Here is a 21096-nt window from a genome sequence, read left to right as displayed (position 1 = left end):
CCCCAAATCCACTGCTAGACAGTGGCCAGTGACCTCCTGATTCCTTCTTTTGTCCTCACCAACTTGATAGTCTTAAATCTTTTCATGTCATAATGCCAAAAAAAATCACATTGTGAAGCTGACAGAGAGGACACTTATGGCTCAGTTTAAAAAACAAACAAACAAACTGGAAAAGTAGAAGAATGTTCATGCTGATTTGTTTAGCTCCTCCACTAAACAGATGGGAAGAACCCTGATAAACTCCAGCAACCCGAAACACCAGAAGAAGGAAACAGACCATCTTTACATCTTCCAACAAAATGGATACCCACAAAACTTTGTCAAAAAGTGCCTGACCACTCAACCCACTACAGCACAACCAACACAAGCTATGAAAAGGATAACACTGCCATACATCAAAAACATCTCAGAAACAGCCAACAGACTATTACAACCACATGGCATCACCATAGCACACAAATCAATTAAAGCCCCACAAAACATCTTAAGCAAACCAAAAGACCCAGTAGCCCAAGAAGAAAAAACAGGAGTCATCTACAACATACAGTGTAAGGACTGTAACAGCCACTATGTAGGGCAGACAGGCAGGAGACTAGCAGAGCGCATCCATGAACACCAACTAGTGGTCAGAAGACACAATGAAAACTCCTTAATCTCACAACACATGGACAGACTCAACCATAGTTTCAACTGGGAAATTGTGAGCATCCTAGACCAAGCTAAATCCAAAAATGCTAGGGAATTCCTGGAAGCTTGGCACTCAGACACATCAGCCATCAGTAGACACATAGAGATAAACCATTCAAAAGAGACATCAAAAAGCCAAGAAGAAACAAAAAGACCAGCACACATCCACTCCCGCAGCCAACACCCAGATAAGCAGGGATTAACACCAGACAAACAATCAAGCAAAAAACAATACCCTAATCAAGGAACTACCAAGGAGAAAACCACACCCCACCAATACTGGCTACTGTATATAAACAAACTTCACACTCCCTAGCATTGATGATATTACCTAGTTGGGTAATGAGACGTCTGCAAGCAAACAACCAAGCTCAGAGAGCACCAAGGACTCCACAAACTCCAGCAACATTATAAAAAGAAATAAAGCATTTCAAATGCTGACAAAATCTGCATTCTTTGGTCACAGGAGAAGTCAAGGCAAAGCAGACAGGTCTGAGTAAATGCATATCACCTTGGTTTTGCTCCTACATTTAATGTAGACATCTGCACCTGCTCCTACAGTCATGCCAACATCTGCACCTGCATTTGTGTTCTCATCACAATTATTTCAGGAGGCACAAACGATAGAACTCCAAACATATTGCCACATAAATAGATTTTGTGGATTGCCCTCCATGTCTAATTATCATGCAAGGACAAGACTGCTGTTCTTTTCTCCACACATTCCAATTAACCTTTGCCAAAAATTAATGTGTGTCAAATTGGTCCATGTCACAGCAAGCAGAGGCAAAAAGAAAAGAGCGGTCTCCTAGGATTTGATTCAGCTAATTTTTTCAGGGCTGGGGGTGGAGTGGGGGGAATGACCCAAACCTTTCTGAATGCTATTCTAGAAAAATCAGGTAAAACAAACAAAGAAAATGCATTTCAAAGCAAGCTGGAATGAGCCCACTGTTTATTTAATTGTGGATTTTCTTCCTGTGCAAATGCTGTTGTACCAAAATCCAAATTTGCTCCATGATGTCATACAAAAAGAAGTCCAACAGCTAATTAAAGGAAATGTGCTATTATTTATCAAGTATGCTATTTAATATTTAAAAAAGGAGAATCTGCTTTTATTTGCTTGCTATCCTGTTACAAGAATCTTTTTATACCTAAAGTATAAAGATTAAGTGTTTGAGGGACGAGGGGATACTATTTTGGACTTCATGAAAGACTCTGTCAAATGCATCTTACAAGAGGAGCCAAAATGATAAAATAACTAAGGATAATTATTAGGGATATTCAACAGTTTTGAGGTTTCTCCCAGAATTTCATACATTTCAGTGATGATTCCAGCCTCAACGTCACACCTTGCAATGGTGATTTCATTTATGGATTACTGAATCTGGTTGTTACAATAATCAAATAAGAAGGTAACTTTAACAGCAGGAGCACAACTGATTATTCTTCATAATCCACTCCTGTTTTAATAGCATGGTACTCAACACCACCAATACCATCATTAAATCCATACATCAGTAAACCCAATTAAATGAAATCAACCAAACAGCAGCAACTGCAAGGACGGTATGTGCGTGTGTCAAAATTCAAATACACACACACACACACACACACGTAGAAAGGGGTGTGGCTGTGGTACCATGGTTGTGACTGACATCTTTCCCCTCCCTGAAGATGTCAGTACAGTCAAGAGTGGTTAACCAAACCATGGAATAATGGCAATAATATGTTTAGCCAATTTTACTACCAAAGGACCCACAAAAATTTGGCCACAAAATTACTTTTTAAGAGTTATATTCTTTTAAGAAGGGATGTCTATCAGGTCTGGTTTTGGGTAGGTCACAGCCACTGAGTCACATGGGTTAATTTTCATTCATCTTACACTCTTACTTTCTATCAATGACTCCAGAATATTTTTAGAGATGCAGGACAGTCTTTGCATCCGACATTGTAAAGTTAGTTTCTTCAGCTGATATCACTGAATGGGAACCGCCAGAGGCAAGAATTAATAAAAATGCAATTAAAAACAATAAAACCCATTAGAAGAAATGTATTTATACTAACCTCCACTCCACATCTTACTTCATTAATATACTTGGGTATCTGACCTTTGCTGGTATAATCTGTAAAATGGATCATGTTGGATGTGGTAATTACATCAGTTTAATTAGGAGCTCAAATGGCATTAAAACTCAGAGGAATAATCTTGGGAACAGTTTGGGGCTTACCGCTTTAAATGAAGAATCAGGTAGCATTTGGGTGAATCCCTCTAAGGTTGTTTTTGAATATGTTTTAAAGTAACCTAGGTAAAAAGATGGTAGCTTCTGTAAATAAAAACATGGGGGGAAACCCCTCAGTGGTTTCTATCCATTTAAAATGATAGGACAAAGTTAGGATTAGTGGTGGAAAAAAATAATTCATAAAATTTAGGAAGGAAGGAAGGAAGGAAGGAAGGAAGGAAGGAAGGAAGGAAGGAAGGAAGGAAGGAAGGAAGGAAGGAAGGAAGGAAGGAAGGAAGGAAGGAAGGAAGGAAGGAAGGACCTATTTTCTGCAATAGGGAAGACATACCTAATTAGCACCACTACCATTAGCATAATGAAAATATTTATTATTGTTGGCAGGGGAGAGGATCAGTTATTATTCCATTCTATAGACTCACATTAGCAGAAACAAAAGAAACAGAATCTTCCCCCAAGGTGCTCATAATTAGAATTCATTTAGACCTCTTATATACCTGCTATTTTAGCTTTCCAGGCTTTATCTCCATGACCATTTTTGATTTTCATTAATGTTAGTTTTAGTTTCCCCACTTTTAATTGATTGCCGCCTTCAATTGATTGTTAATGTGGTTTTTATTGTTGCTTTCCATTTGATTTATGTAGAGTTCATTTGTCTCTTTATTAAACCTCTCCCTGAGAACTATTAACTATAGCATGAATTAATAAGAAATAAAAGTGGGAAAGGTATCTACAATGGGCGATGGAAAGTTGTTTCTTTCTTCTAAATAGCTCCATTCAACTGGAAATTCTTCAGCCATAAAGTAATCTCTCTCTCTGTCTCACACACGCGCACACACACACACACACAACAGAAAAGTGATATCTTCCAAGGGGCTGGATTTAGGTTTGGGCAAAGTGGAGTAGTCATACTGGAAACAAACCCTATTAATGACAAGAGATCTATTGTTAGTGCAACTATGCCAAATCTCACCCACACCTACATTCATGGTAATCTGCTTCCACAAACTCATTTACATATATTTAAATATTCATGACTTTATATATTAATTAAATGGCAGAGCAACATATTATAAACTGAGCATTATCTTCTAATTTATATTAAGAGGAAAACACAGTGTCAATGTTTCCTCCTAGAACAGCACTTCCTTGCAAAGCACTGAAATGGCAGAATTTTTGATGAGCTGTATCGGATTTTCCAGGCAGCCACCTACTTCAATTAGATATGTGAAATCATCAAGAATTTGTCTTAATTTACCTCTTGTCTGAGAAAGGCGAGCCCCCAAATAGGCTTTCAGTGGCATTAGCATCATGCCCTCATTTTTTCCACCTCAAGGGAAGCAAAACCGAGTAAAACAGCCCATTTCTAGATATATCAACTCCAACTGCACAGGTTATTTGGGCCTCCTTCATAAAATGTGTGGAACAATGGAAGCACACCCCAGGGAAATGAGCACACATGCACAAATGGACAGAGATGAATGTCTAAATACACCTATGGAAATACAGTATACGAGTTCAGCGTCAACCTCATTTTATCCCATTTGTGCTCAGTTTTATTCTATCACCCATACGCTCATTCCTTGTCCCCAAATGCATCAAGGCATGATCAGTCTCTTCCTCTTTTAACCCACTCACCCATTCAGTGAGCGCTCTGACCTTCCCACAATCACTCCTACTCAATATCACCATGCTTCCTGTCTCTTTTATCCACTTACGCTCAGCCTCTCTGTCCAGATGATGGTGTGATCAAAGTTCTGTCCATGCAAGGCACATAAACAATAGGAACAGGTTCAATTGCACCATTGGGACTGCCATCTTGATTTTATGTATGACAACCTGCAGACACGGATGATGCATGCTGTTCTGTTCCCTTTCTTGCTCATTCACCAACAGAAGTCAGTCCCACAGCATTGATGTGTGTGGCCTCTCTCATCTACCCCTACTGCTCAATTTCTTCCAAAACCATCTTGATTCCCACAGGGAGGTGAGCCTCGCATACATGTGCATTTTCTACGGAACATGCATGCACTCTCACCGATTCTGACCGTGTTGTTGATTAAGACCAGAAGAGTCCCCTACTAACAAAAGAAAGAGGACTACCAGATATGAGCTGCAAATCAGTGATAGACACTAGGTGGCAGTAAAGAACAAGAGGTTGTCTACTGCCCTCTACTGGTCTTTGAGAGTTTTGCAGCTACTATTTGGTAGCCCTAATAATACTGCCAAGAAAAGTTCATGGATATAGTCAACTAGAACAAAGAGCATATTTATTTTTTTTAACTGGGTTGCATCTAATACCCTCTCTCTCCATAAAAATGGGATGATTTTCCCTATCAAAATCCATCTAGACTTCTTCAAGACGTATAATCCTTTCATTTTAATTGGGCAATCCACTGATTAAAGGATTAAAATCCAGAAAGCTTTTAAAACCAGTCAGCTTGTAAACACACTCCTTTAACTTTCATCTTTTACAGCCCTCCCTTCTGGGCAACAGCAGTGCTCGAAGAATCAGGTCTCACCAACTTGAATAGCTATTAAATCTGTAGCTCCATCTGGAATGGAAAATGGTAGATAAAATAATTAGAATCTTACTGTGGTGTCAAGAGGTCTTTGGAGGGGCTTAGGCTGTAGGGAGAGGAAACATCTCCTTCTTCAGAGCGCCTTTTAACAATGCGGTATGTTCGTTATAGAAGGCTAAAGTACCTGCAAGGTGCTAATTAATTCGGTGCTATCATGCATTTTGTTTTTAATAAGATGATGTTTATAGGGAACCCAGAAGAAAAGCTCCATTAGTCTAAAAAGGATAATGCTTCTTCTGTTTTTCTTCCCAGCCGTGTTTAAATGGCTCCGAAATAAAGTGACACAGGTCCTGCCTTTTAAAAGCTACCCCACTTCCAATTATTTTCAAGATCAATATGCAGAGGCAATTTGTGACCCTAGTTCATTGCATTTTCTAGGGAAAACTACCTAATAAAATATTAGGGTAAGAAACGTAGATATGTATCTGTCTTGCAGATCCAGGCTATAAAACTCCAACCACTGAATCTCCTGGCTGCCTTCAAGGGATGATCTGGAGTTTTGCAGTTCAGATCTGGAAGCCCTCATCTCCAAAAACTGCTATAGAGGTATTTTATTTTAGAACTGAAATTTCCTTGTGAGGGAGCTAATTATTTTTAACTATGATTTGCACTGAGCAATCAAACTCTGGGAAATCTGAAATACCTTAGAAACTTCGATTCATCTAGTAACATTCTTCTCCGTTTCAAGCTTCAATAAAATTTTCCTTTCACCTCACTTGTACAAAGAGTAATTGGACACCTCCAGCATTGCCTCCCCAACAGTAGTTTGCTTATCCCTTAGGATCCCTTGAGGAAGATGTCCATATGTCAAAAGCATAGTAGCAAGATGCAAGAACTTTCTTTGTGACCCCACCAAGATTATGCAAAGACGGCCATTTCACTTCTTTTCTCACGGCATTCCACCTCCTAGCCAAAAGTATTTTTTTTATGCAGGGAGGTTTTTATCATCAAGTTGGAAAGTTCTAGGATGAACCCCTTTTTTATAAGTTATTTCTACCTGTGGAATCAAGTTCCACATGGCTACAATGAAAACATGTCTCCTTCTTCCACAGCTCTTGTCTGGCCAATACCAGAATGAGAAACTTTGCAAGAAGTAATTCATGGACACAGCTCTTTGGTAAGTATGCTTATTGGATGAATTGTGAAAGCTTTTAAAGAAGAAATTCAACAACTACCAACAGTAAACCTCAAGTCCTATTTATGGTAGAAGCAAGGTTCTCGAATCTTTTTCTCCCACTCAGAGGTATCCACAGAGTATGGCCCAAAAAGTCAAAATGATGGCTGTAACAGGGTGATTAAAGTCCACCTGGGTTTTATGCACATTTTGCAACATATCTGAAAACCAGGTAGATCTTCAATCACACCATTGCAGCTGCCATCTTGACTTTTTTTTTTTAACCATACCCTAAGGACACCCCCGTTCCTACTTGCAGAGTGCAACAGGCTAGGAGCCTCACGCTTTCATTATTGCAAAGGACTTATCTTCTCTTTGCCCTCTCTTGTCAGCATATTGCTCCTCCCCCTTCATGTCCTCTCCCCACTTATCCCACCAACTTTCTCACAAGAGGTTTCCTTTTGCCTTTGCTACAGTTAGACCTCACACCAATTTCCATAACCATTTTAAACTGCAATCCTTTACTCTCTTGTGATTCACTGCAATCGGATGCTGAAAAGCTTCAAGTCACACAGCGTGCAGCAGAAAGGGGACTGCTAATCATCTCACTCAGAGATCAAATCAAAAGTGAGGAAAATGATTGAGCAACTTATTTCAAATATGTTGGGAAAATTGCTTAAAAATGGAAATATAATGGGCAGGGCACATTGTATGTTTACAGACAATAGGTGGACACAAATGTCACATGCTGGTTGGCCCTATAATTACACTTAGATGACCTCCTATGAGATGGAGAGATGGACTATGAAAAGCTCTTGGTCCCAAATACAATACCTTAGTGAAAGACTGAATAAGACATATGTTTTGAAGCCATTGCTTCACGTATCAACCCTATCCAGATGAAGACAATGATAAAGTAATAAACAGAAGTGCAATTCAGTATAAATTAGGACAAGACAACTCACTCTTGGCCCCCAATCCCTTTTTAAAGCCATACTATTGGTCACCATGGGTTTTGGCAGAACACTCCATCATCTAACCATCTGCTATGTGAAGAAACACTTTTATTTTGGACCCTTTCTTTAATGAATGTAAACAGAGAATTCACATTTTCTCAGCAGCTGCATTCTATAATGAGGTTTTCACTGAATTATGTACCACACCAAGAATTCTTTCCCAACCGTACAATGGGAACTAAAGCAGCCTCAATACATCTGGGGAGGCAGGATTTTCTTTTCTTCCCTCATTTGGTCCCAGTCCGCATGGTTTTATTCTTGGTTATACTGAGCAGCATTTCCAAGTTCATCCTCATTATGGATTTTACACTGAAGTTTCTTGGACCACTGTGACAACCAGCACTCCGAGCTTGTCATTTTGACTTTCCAGAGAGCTTGTTCCTCTCACTAATGGCTGTTATGAGGAGAGTTATTCATTACATGGTAGCTATGCTGGTGCAGACAGCTGCAAGAACACTCATTTTCCAGAGAGCTAATCTAGTGAAGTTGCTTCTCACCACTCCTATAACCTTCAGATGCACCTAGAGTCCCATATAATATTTGACTTTTTTTCCCTGGGCCAGTAGGTACATTTCCAAATAATGCTCTGGATGAGATGGAATGGAATTATGAAGGCCAAGCTCAGGCAGATAAACATTTTCTTAGCTCGCCAGAACCGTGTGGGAGGAACAAGAAGATGAGACTGGCACCTCCCTGAGGAATTCACACTGTTGTGGCTGGAGGACTCTGAGAACTGGGGTTTTAGTCTGGGAAGATTCTTGCTAGAGGTTGTAGCTAATAAACATAGCTGGATTGAATTGGCATTGTCTCTTGGAGTTCCTTGGGCTGGGCCTGACACTGCTGGATGCACAGCCATCTACCATCCCTCTGCCCCCTGCCCCCAAGATGGCCTGTGATATTGTTAAATTGGGGGAGGGGGGGAGGCAAGAAATCTACATGGATACAGAGGCATCCAGAGCAAGCCACGATTTTCTCAGAATGTTGAAACGTATCTCATGATGTCATAAAGCCAGCTCCTCCCCTTACCTCCTCATCTGCAATGTCCAGATGCCGGTGCTGTGCAAAAGGGGCAGAGTTTACCCTATGGCATAGCAACGCATGGGGATTACACAGATACAGAAAGATTAGACACCATCAGCAGCTATTAGTCTGGTGAAGTACCATCGTTAGGATCAAAAGTCTCAGTGATTTCGAGAGAAGAACAGCAGAAGCAATCACTGAGTTGAATGGTACTTGCTCCACGTAAATGGGGAAATTCAGGGACATTTTAAGCGGGGGGGGGGGAACTCCACTGGAAACTTTTCAAGCCTACCCCAAAATGTGTGCAGTTCTGTTTCATAATATTGAGGCCCTTGCAGGAAAAATGTTTCTGTGTCTCTGTCTGTCTCCCTCTCTTTCTCTTAGATAGCCAATTACCTTTGCCTGCTTCCAGTTTCAAACAGAGAATTGAACTCTTTTCCACACTGCTACTAATTGGGTATCATACAACTGGAAAAGAGACAAAAACGTAATATGAGAAAAGAATGGAATTAGCTCCTACTCTGTCTTGCCAAGAATTTTCCTTTCTGATTTGGAGATGTTTCAATCCAAGTGGCAGGCTTCTTTGATATTAGAGGGACATGGCAAAACTGGAAACTGGTTAACCTAGTTTATTCATCGCGCACCACTTGATGTATCACCATGCTTTCATTTTGCAGCCTAGCCGAGATTGGACAGCTTTGAAAAAGCCAGCGTGTTCTTAGAACAAATGTGGCCCCTTGCGATAATGAGTTGTTTTGCTGGCAAGATTCAGGTAGGATTTCATTGCCACTACCACATTGCCTGCTACTGAGGTCTGTGAATGTGCCATGATTAAAACCAGTGTCTTTTTTTGAACTTCCTTTCATATCCTCACTGAACAGGGTGTTTCCATGTTGCAAACCTTTAAGATTCTATTTTCACTGAACAGAACAGAAGCAATGTCCTACCTGACGCAGGGCTTTGAATTAACCTTTCAGAAGTAACAAACTTTATCTCCTGGGTCATAATGGCATTCTGCCTTTAAGGAGAACTGTTAGTCAACAGATCCATGTTAGGTGCTCCTAATGAGTCTAAGCTATGGTATATATTATCAATAGGTACACACACACACACACACACACACACATATATACATACATACAGAGAGAGAGAGAGAGTGTGCGAGGTAGAATCCGTTTTGTGGGATGTGTACAGTTGCTTCACTTGTAGTGAACGCTGTGTGTGCTTGGCTGTCTTCCGGTGAATAAAAGGGCTAGTTTGTCATCTGAAGGGACACCATTGTAAACCTTGGATTTCAAGTACAGCCACAGGGCGGTGTCAGGCTAGCAATTATTACATGGTGTCAGAAGTGAATGGCTTCTAAATAGCTTCATTTCTTATCCCCAGTAATAACAGGAAACACTGCAGAGAATTGGCACTCTTCAATTGCATGTGATTGCTAGTGGGTCTGAGCGGGAAGGAGAACAATTCCAGTGTGCATTCTGGAGGTGAAGAGGCATTGGAGATTTACAGCATGCTCCAGGCTACACAGGAGGCAGATAAGCAAAAACTGCAAATAAAAAATAGAAAAGTTTGCTGCATTGTTTGACCCTAGGAGGAATGTTACTTTTGAGAAACGTATGGTTTTTTCACTAGAACTCAAGGAATAGAGGAGAGTGTTGACTTGCATGTTACAGAGTTAAGAAGACTGAAGCACTAATTTGGAGGCCTTTCAGAATTGTTTATAAAGGATAAAATTGGGTGTAGCAAACTCTGGGCCATCCTGAAAAAGAGGTTGTGATGATTTGAACCTGGATAGAGCAGTAGATGTAGCTAGATCAGAAAAAGCAAATTAGTTGGGGGCCTGCAGGAGTGAGATCGATGCTTTGCAAGTTAATTCAGTTTTGGAGCAGACACCTTCTAGAGTGCAGGAATTTGCAGATGATCTGGCCAAATCAACAGCTAGTAAGCGTTTGGTAAGAATGACCAATAGGAGGTTCAGGTGCAGGTGCTGTAGAAAAAAAAGCCCATGCTCCAAAAATCACCTAGCATTTAGAACTTTGTATGGCAAATGTTATCGCAAAAGTCATTTTGCAAAAGTGTGTGCCACACAGCAAGTCTCAGCAGACACAAAAATAGAAAGATGTTATTTGTTCAGGGTGCTACATCCAAAATATTAGGCACACCAAGTAAAAGGAAACAGTCTATGCCATGCTATTACAGGTAGTCCTCATTTAGCAACCACAATTGGGACGAGCAGCTGTCATTAAGTGAAGCAGTCACTAAGTGGGAAATCACATGACCATGACTGCCCTTTCCTGTTCCTTTTCCCCACTCCTCCACCCTTTGGAATGCTCTCCCCAGTGCTGAGATAATTAGCAAGAAGGGAATTAATGTTTGAATTTATATTCTTTGAAGAGGAAGGGATTACAAGAGAGTAATCAGCATGAGGTTCCTCAGCTACCTTGGACGAAAGCAGGTGCAGATTCTATGAAATAAGAGGATGCTGGTTTCTACTTGTGAGTAGTTATTATTCTAAATACCCAGAAATACTGGACGTGGAAGATAAATCCTCTGCAGTGATTATTACCAGGCTAAAATTTTTATTTGCATGACATGAGATTCCAACTGAGCTTGTTTGGGACCAACAATAGGAAAGAGAAATACTCAGTGCTTTTGAGTGATCCAAGGATTATGCCTTTAAGGGGACTTTTTAGTCAGCAGATGCCTGCTAGACAGCTGTCCCTACTGAGTCTAATTTATGACAGAGAGAGAGAGAGGGAGAGATGGACAGATGGATGGATACACAGATGGATGGATGAAGAGATAGAGATGGCATTCCTTTCTGAGGAAAGGTTGTTTTACATGTAGCAGATGCTGCATCTTTGTTGTGTCAACAAAAGGACTGGTTGCCATCTGAAGTGACTCAATTGAGGACCTCAGACCTAAGCTTTGTGGACCTTTGAAGAATTAAGCTTTCTCTCTATAGAATGACATCATGGCTTCCAATAACTAGACATTGCTCAAGTCTCCTCTTAACATACAAAATGTTTTGTTTGGACAGGACAATGTAACTGAATCTGTATTTTTTCCTATCAAGCCATTGCTACTTTAAAGTATTTTCAGGGACATGGAATGCCAATACTGTACAAGCATTTCCAATGAGACGGTACAAGACCCTAAAAGTCAGTCTTATGCACAGGTGGGCATAGCATTGCCCAGCATCACCTTGCTTTAAGTGACAAGTTATTTAAAATTTAAACAGTGAAATCTCATCTGAGCAGACCAATACAATGGACTGCAGGTAATGAACCAACTTTCTGCTGTGATTTACATCACTGTCACGATGATGTCACTACACTACTGATGTACAAATGAAGTACTTTGGGTGATAGTCTCATTGTGCTACACACACTGCATATGTACTTTCCGATTATCACCAGTCCTAGAAGGACATCTACCTTCAGTTTATCATTCCTCTTTTATCTAAAATTCCTGGACATTCTGATATGTTTCATTCGCACTATTTACTAGAGGATAAAGATAATTTTATTTCCTTCAGTGTTGCAAAATTCTGTTAAATCTTGAGTAAACTCCAGTCATAGAAGATTCATAATTACACTGTTTCTAGTTCTGGGCGCTGTATTTGTTACGTAATGTTCCATGGCGCAAAAAAATCATTCATTCATGGCTTCTGATTTAATGGATATTCACAAAAAATGGGCACCTTCTCCCTTATAGCCATTTCAAATGAGATCTCACTATATGATTTTATATTTTCATGACAGCCATATGCTCAGCTAGCAGTGCGTAGCACTTTCACAAATCTAGGACCATATTTCAGAGTTACAAATCTGTATCAGTTATCAAGACAAATGGAAAAGCAAAGGATTTATAATTAGAAAACCAGTGGTTCTCCTGTACAATTGGTCTTTAGAAGCCTCTGTTGTAATCTTCGGCATATAGATTTTTAGAAGACAAATAAAACAGAAAGATCCAGTGTTTCAGTTTCAAATTGGATAATCCATATGTAAAAACAATTTATGTATTATGTGTAAACTATTAATATTACGGGCAAGAAAAAAAGGTTCCAGCAGTAACATTGAAAAATATCTAATATAAAAATAACATTTATTGTATGTACATTTTTTTTCTATATTTCTCCTCTTTTCTGTAAGGAATAGTTGCACTTCAGTCTTCACAAGAAAATAAAAACAAATTGACTTTGCATTTCAAGTTCTCAGGAATCAAAATCTAGCATGTTATACTATTCCATACATACACACATATTCTAATCATAACTTCTTCTTCTTCTTCTTCTTCTTCTTCTTCTTCTTCTTCTTCTTCTTCTTCTTCTTCTTCCTATTTTTTTATTATTATTATTATTATTATTATTATTATTATTATTATTATTATTATTATTATTTTGTAAGAATTGCAATTCTTAAAATGGTGGGATCTTGGAACAGATCAGTACCCTGATGAGATCTGGGAATCTGTGTAAAGGCTGAAGATCACCATATTCAAAAAATAATTAAAAAAAGAAATTTCAGCTAGGTTTTTTATAGTAAGAGACCCTAGGATAGAAAAACAGCAATTAAATTAGGGTGTGGTGGTTTTGTGTTTTGTTTTGCTTTTTTAATACCAACAATTTAGTATCTTACATTTCCCCTTTCCAATAATTTTTTATGATTCTCCAGAGTTTCTGTAATATACAACTAATAATATATGCAAATAAAGTCCATTTCAATTGACTTTCTGTTAAAATCTGGTAAAGGAAAGGGAATTATGATCCAATTCGTAATAAAAACTGCCGCCTTTTTAATTTGAATGTACATTTAACAAGATCTTATCATTCGTCTGCATTCTTAAGTCACTCTTTTTAGTAATTATCCAATTCACTCCAGCCTTAAATTATACATACGAGCATTAAAAAGCTATTACAACTTTATTATATCAAGCACTATTAAAATGAAAGTAAAACTGTGTTTGAAAGATACATTCTTTATAACAGATTATTGCATTTCCCAAGTTATGGTTTCTACTGTATTGTCGGTATACCAAGAGGGTTGTTAGAAGGATACACACTACATGAAGCACATTGTGAAGTTTAGAACAGGGTTCCTCAACCTTGGCAACTTTAAGATGGGTGGACTTCAACTTCCAGAATTCCCGGCTGGCTGGGGAATTCTGGGAGTTGAAGTCCACCCATCTTAAAGTTGCCAAGGTTGAGGAACCCTGGTTTAGAATATGTTTGAGTATAGGCATTCTGACAGGCACCTTTGAAAACCGGACCGGGTTCTACATTCATTGTATAGCCTAGAACTTTACATTCTAATTTCAATTTCCAAAGATATGGGGGAGAGTTCACAACTATAAACAATAGAAAATGTAGCCTCTGTAATTATGGGCAAAACTCCATTTCCATCACTTGCTTGTAAATGTGCAGGGACTGGATAATTTTCACAGAAACCTGCCTTCCTAATTGTTGCAATGTCTTCCAAAATTCCACCAGGGTAGCTGAAGAAATTAAGAAAAACCAGAAAATAAAGCTGCAAGCCATGCATCCCGCATAGTGGAGCTTGGCCTTAAATTGGTAATCTAGATTTTGGTACATTCCTCCCACTCCCCTTTTTGATCATCCCCCATTAATGATCCACCCAGGAACCTCCTGATGTGGCTGTATCTGTTCTATTTTCCCAGTGCCTTCTTTGTTATCTCCTTCTCAAGTCATGACATGCAAGGAAGATGTGATGTAATTCCTCACTTCACTCTCTTCTTCTAACATTTAAGATGTAAGATGCTATACATGGAATACAAGGACAATGAACTCTGCACTTCAGCACCCATAACAAACCACAATTATGACAAATAGCACATGCATCATGACACCAACGTGGAAAGGTCATGATGGTCTCATGACATGTCTGGCACAAGTTGAGTCCCATCATTTGTATTATGTAATTTCCTCCTACCTGATGTAATGTCTGGCAGCTATTTAAATAAAGGAGCTCTCTCAACACAGCAAGAGAATATATGGAACGTATGAAAGGATAATCCTGCTATATAGAATCCTATCTAGAAGGATTCCTGGAAGCAAAAAACTTGTTCAGCAGAATTAGAAAGTCAACTCCCTGGTACACACAGTCCTTCAAAACAATGCCATTTCTCTTTCCTTCATTTAAGTGCATCTCAGCTGTACAACCACCCTGAAAAACATGCATTTGGAGGGCCGGATCTTTTCCAGTCCCAAACATCACACTTCATCATTGTGCTACTGTCTGTCTGCCAAGTTCACCACAGTTTAGAAACTAATAAGGAGCCAAAGTGGACTCTGTTCCTGTCTCCCTCCCCGCCTTCCACAAGGGATTCGTCTCATCCTTGACTCATTTTGCATTGAAAAGTCTTCCATCATGCAAAAGGGAACCTTGGGGGAAAATATATTGCTTTCTCCAATAGTAAACAGAGTTCAATTTCACTTAAAAGGCCAGCATTCTAGCTTAAGTGCTATAGCAAGGAAGGCATTCTGTAGGGCTGATAACCACTTCCATTAAGAAAAGAAGGGGAAAAAAATACACTAAAAGTCGGTTTAGCTGACCAATCCACGTGCAAGTTAATCTGAACATTTTCTTTAAAAAAAAAAAAGGAGAGCAGAAGTGAAAGATTACTTCTGGCTAAAATGAAACAAATTAAATTATGTGAAGCTTAATACGTTTATTCAAAATTTAATTGTGTAACCTAACGTCAAGGTTGTTATATTCTGCAAAGTTCCTCCATCTAGTTCAAAAAAGAAAAAGAGACTCGGATTTGTTTCAAGCTGTCTTTATTGACAGAACTCAATTTCTTCTGCCAGAAAAAAAGATAGGCCTGTTGATCCTGTATTAAGTCTCCACTGAAAACATTCTTTAATTTTTATATTTTCAGTACAGGTTTGCAAAACCATCTTGGCACAGAGAAACTGGCTGTATTAAGAAGCTACCCAAGGAAGGAAGCCAGCAAACTTCTTTTTGTGGGGAGTATGAAAAGTAAAAGAGAGTTGAATTCAGAGGAGATTATCGACTAAGTGAGATAACCCTGCATTCAATATTTGAACCGACAAAAATTGTCACTGACATTTTGCCCCCAGCATATTTCAGAGCTAATTTAGGTTTCTCTTCAGTCAAAACCATCTCAGAAACTTTAAGGAAAAATCAAAAGAGGTGTCTTTAAATTGAACAACAGTTCCTGCACTTAAGTTTGAGTAGGACTAGCAACTGATGTACCCCTTTAAACCTGCTGCTTAAACCATCAAAATGCTGGGTCATCTTCAAGGATTGGCACCTCAAGGGCCTCCTCACTTTGTGCATGTGCAGAAGACACTTTCAATGAGATGGCCCCCTTATTTCATAAAATGAAATTAAAAGCAAATTAGAGGAGTCTCAGGGGTTCCACTGGAGCACACTAAATGATAGGACATATCTATCAGAATTAGTGGGTATCCAGTGAACATCAGTCAGGAGACCGGTAGCACCTTTTCAGGCTAACAAATTTTATTAAAAGGCACCAGCTGTTGTGAACTAGAGATGCAAGGAGTGGATAAACTGACGTAAGATTAAAATTGGGATGAGGTGGGGAAGAAATTTCTATTGATGATTGATGACATCACTAGTTGTCACCTACAGCCCACAGCTCAAACCATTCACATTATTTTTAAGCTCCAGTAGAGTCTTCAGTGCTCTCTGAGCTTGGTTGTTTGCTTGCAGACAGTTACCCAGCTAGGTAACATCATCAGTGCTATTGAGTGTGGGGTTTGCTCCCTGTTTATATACAGTAGCCTGTGTTGGTGGGGGTAGGGTTTTCTCCTTGGTAGGTCCTCCAGGGTATTGTTTTCTGCTTGATCGATGTTAATTCCAGACAATATTAAGCTAATGTTAGTTAGCTTTGTTATGTTATGTTATGTTATGTTATGTTATGTTATGTTATGTTATGTTATGTTATGTTATGTTAATAATATTAATATTAAGCTACAGTCCATACTGGACAATGATATCTCAGCCACTGCTATACTTGTATACAATCATCCCACCTGAAGTAAATATTCACAAGCAACAAGAAACAATGGAACAACGATGTTAACATGGGAGCCAGACCCTGCAACAAATCTAGGTGCCTACTCTGTCCCCACTATCACAGGCTTCACAAACAAGATTAGAGGCACCTTCATATGATCTTTCTCTAACGAAATACATGGCGTCATCTGCCAGCAATACCCCATGGATTCTATGTAGCACAAAGAGCCAGATTTTACATAAAAGAATTAATGGACATAAGTTAGACATCAGGACTCAAAACAAAGACAAGATAGAATCAGAGCATTTTAACCACCCACGACACTCCATTTCAGATGTCAAAGTAGCTGTTTTGGAACAAAGAAATGTTACCAACCCAATTGAGTGTGAGAGATTGCTGATCATCAAAAGTTTCAGGCCACCTCACAAGGTCTCAACTAACACAATAGGATTTTAACCAATTATAATTGCTAATTAATAAGATACATTCCATCTCACATATAATCTGCATAATTATCTTGTCTTCCTCTCCTTCCCCCACACCTCATCCCAATTTAACTTCTACATCAGTGTAGCCACTCCGTGCATCTCATGAAGCAAGCCGTAGCTCACAAAAGCTTCTGCCTTCTATTAAATTTGTTAGCCTGAAAATCTGCTAGTAGATGCCTTCTGATTTTTGGCTACCATAGATTAATACAGCTCTCATTCTAAAAGTGCACATCAGTGTTATACATGTGCAGCTATGATGTGCACAGTGTATAATGTGCAACTATGATGCAATGGTGGAAAGTACGAAGGAACTTCATGGCAAATTATAAGAAGTGCAAAATGCAAGATCAAGAAATAATACAGTACTACTAACAGCTGACTGGAATGAAAAAGTTGGAGAAATGAAGAGACTTGGAATCACAGGAAGATTTGGGTTGGACAAATACAGAAATGCAATGTCTAGATTAGTAGGATTTTGTGACTAGGGTTCCTTGTTTATTGCTAACACATGCTTCAAGCAAGGTAAATAGGGATTCTACACCTGGACATCACAACTGAAAATCTGAGTCAAACTGACTATATAATAGGAGTAGGGGAAATGCAATCCAGTCAGACGAGACAATTCCAGATGCAGACTGTGGAACAGACCATGATTTTTTCAAGTCAAATAAGTTAAATGGAATGAGAAAAAAAATATTCCAAAATTTTCAAAGAAGAAAATAACTCAGCTTCTTTCAGAATAAATAGTCACAACAGCCAGGAAGAAATGGAAGATGAAATCCTTGCACAACAGAAAGGATGTATTAAGTAAGACTTCCATTGTCAGACTACAATGAACTCAGAAAAATGAATTGACAAATAAAGGACAATAATGAAAAATAAGAGAGATTTTACAAAGGTGAGAGAAATCACAGGAAAATTTGCAACTAAAGCAGGAATACTCAAGAGTCATCATAGAAGAGCTCCTAGAGAGACAAATGAGGTTAAAGGAAGATGGAAATGTTACACTGAAATGCTTTGCAAATGGCACTGCAGAATTGATGGAAACACTTGCAGAGAGAATATAATCAGGTACCAGCTCTACTATGAAGCAAGATACAAGAGGTAATAAACCAGCTGTCAAATGGGAAAGCACTAAGAGGAGATGAAGTGCCTATAGAATTGTTTAAAGCTGCAGGAGAGGAGGCACTGAAAATGGTAATGAGAGCTATTCAACAAATATGGAACAAGACTATGTGCATAGCATTTGGAAGAGATCAGGGCATAATATCTCTCCAGAAAAAAGGAAGATTCAGGAGGACACATGGATTATCCAACCATCCCATTAATTTCTCCCATGTGAAGTTTTGTCTGAGACCCTACTAAGAGGAAAATGCCAAATGAACAGAAAGATTTCAGAAAGGCAGGGGACACAAGTTCCGATAGATGACCTAAGACATTATAATGGTGAGATCAAGAGAAGATAAGGCAGAGGGCTTATCTTTGCTTTATTGATGATGGCAGTGTGGAGATCACAGCAAAATGTGAAATAAATTAAAACTAATGTTTGTCTCAAGACCTTTACAAGGAACATAAAGCAACTGTAAGAACCAACTTTGGAGAAATAGAATGGCTCAGAATAAGAAAGGAAATGAAACAATGATTCATACCATGAATATATTAGAAGAATGGGAGGACTGGAAGTGTTGACAGCATCAATCAAAACTTGAAGCAGAAACCCTAACAGAAGTATGCAGAAGATATTGCTTTGTCAGCTGCAAGTAAAAGAGTCTAAGCGAGCTATGAAAGTAAAAATGGTAAGAATAAATCTAGGTTAATGTTGCATCTGAAGAAGAGAAGGTAGTGTTAACCAATATGCTTAGTGAATTCACAATGGATAGTGACATAGTGAAGTTAATGGAGAGTTTTGTTCTCTTAGGCTCAGTAATAGGTCTAAGAGAGCTCACTGGGGTGATGAAGAAAAGAGCTATTTCAAAATATCACAAACAAAGAACAGTTGGATGTTTCAGTGTTGGATTTAGCTGGAAAAGAGAGCTAGTCCTTCAACTTTACATTATGGGAGAAAAGGAGTTTCAAACAACCCCAGAAACCCTTCTTTCATGAATTCACTCATAAATGAAGATGGGAATTTTCCTTATTCAGTTTCCAAGATTGTGTATCCTAACTCTTTATTTCTTGACATTAAATCTGATTAATGAAACTTCATGTGAACCTTCCTTCCCGGGTTGTACTCTGCTGTTAAGGATTGACAGCAGGAATAGACAGTATGCTGGAGAAGAAAAACTATGATCCTAGGAGAAATAGTAAAGATAAACTTAAACAGAATCATGAAGTTAAGAGTATTTCAGTGACAACAAAAATTAGAACAGATAAACCAATGGTCTTTCTAGTAATAATCTGTGAAAAAGAGGCATTGAGAAGGAATAAAAGAAAGAAGCAGAAGAAAGCATTATAGATCTGAAGATGGTTACTCAGAACCATAGATTGCAAGAAGTACGAATTAATCCCTCTGGGATTAAATAAAACATGACTCATCCCTTGAAACAAGGCAATTTTCTCCTGATTTTTGTTTTAATTTCTCTCCTTTATTTCAATTTTTAAGTGCCCTCTACCTTGTTTACTCTTTCAGTGGTGGAGATGGGAATCCCAGCCATTTCAAGAATCTTCTTTCATTCTAATCCACAAAATGAAAGAATATGGACTCACTTTAGGAAAATAAAAGTTACAGCAGGACTGTGCAATGGGAGCAATGGCATTTTAGATCAGCTTTTAATTCCATTTCAGGAATCGGCTGTATTCCTAAGAGTTTAATGTATATCACTTGCTTAGCAGTTTATACTAATGTATAAATTCCTCAAGAACTTCTGCTGCAGTCAAAGAGGAACAACCGTTCAGTGAACAAATGAGTACGTTGTGACCAAGAAATCGCATTTCCATCTCACAGAGAAGTAGAAAATCTCACAATCAATAATTAATACATTATGATCCATTATTTGGGTTGAAGCTTAAATTAAATTCTAAGTCCCAAACTGACGAGTATGAATTCTACAGCTGATCTCCTCTGCCTGTGAATTACCTAACTTTCTTTCTTCAAGGAAAGCATGTTTGCATGTACTGTGTATCTTTGAGAGAGGAAGGGAGTCAAAAAAGTCAAGACGGCAGCTGCAACCAAGTGATGAAAGCCCTGTCCCTTTTTCTACACATGTCACAACGTGGATGGGCTTCAACTGCATCTTGACTTTTTTGTTCTCCACATGGATGCCCTTGAGACACCCTACCGAATGAAAAATGTATACGACAGTAACTAATACGATCAATGGAGACATTAGAAAATGTAAACTAACCATACTTGGAAAAATAAGTCACATAAAAACCTGAGCTCACCACAAACTCATCCTGCCACTGATGCTCTTTCTGGAACCTCTCTGCTGCTTCAGCAAGGCGCTAAAGAAAAGAAAACGAAAGGAATTATTTGTTAAAGCAGTCTGAACTCTCACGCAGACACAGCTTTAATGGAATAAGGTAAGGAACATTTCTAACGTTAAGTAGTTTAGTAGCTAATCTGCGGATCTCCAGAGGAAACAAATTTAATATGTAAACTAGCATTACCATGCATTAGCAAAGATCATTAGCTGCAGCTCTTAAGGATACAAGCTATATTAGTGTCACTCCTGAAAGGGCACATGACTGTTAAATGTAGTTTCACAGTATACGAACAACTGAGAAACAAATGCATTGAATTCACTTTTTATTACCAACAGATCTAAGTCACATTTCCTGAATATGTAATTATCCATTTTTGCTCTTCTCTGACATTTGCTGTGCATTTCTCCAAATGGGCATAGACAATAAATCCACAAAGAAAAAATTAATCATACATCATGGAAAATTGCTTGCAAGAATGAATGATCATATAATGGGAAA

General features: G+C 38.6%; 1 protein-coding gene across 4 annotated transcripts in view; it reads right to left on the bottom strand.

Moving 5' to 3' along the window:
• The window catches only part of CACNA2D1 (calcium voltage-gated channel auxiliary subunit alpha2delta 1), a 408632-nt gene that overhangs the window by 183666 nt on the left and 203870 nt on the right, over positions 1–21096 (bottom strand). For all 4 annotated transcript variants that reach the window (XR_015795109.1, XM_088134901.1, XM_088134900.1 and 1 more), the window contains one exon: positions 20557–20616. Coding sequence is in view for 3 of the 4 variants with exons in the window: in XM_088134901.1 (XP_087991027.1) it covers positions 20557–20616 (60 nt within the window). In the remaining variant the exon portion in view is untranslated. The remainder of the gene's footprint in view (positions 1–20556; positions 20617–21096) is intronic.

The sequence above is a fragment of the Python bivittatus genome, unplaced genomic scaffold (assembly GCF_059951505.1).
Source record: "Python bivittatus isolate LINGU-HERP-01145 unplaced genomic scaffold, Pbiv_v1 ctg000120_np1212, whole genome shotgun sequence".
In the NCBI taxonomy this organism is placed as follows: Eukaryota; Metazoa; Chordata; class Lepidosauria; order Squamata; family Pythonidae; genus Python; species Python bivittatus.
Note: the sequence above shows the minus strand (reverse complement) of the source record. Positions and strands in the feature narration are given on the sequence as shown.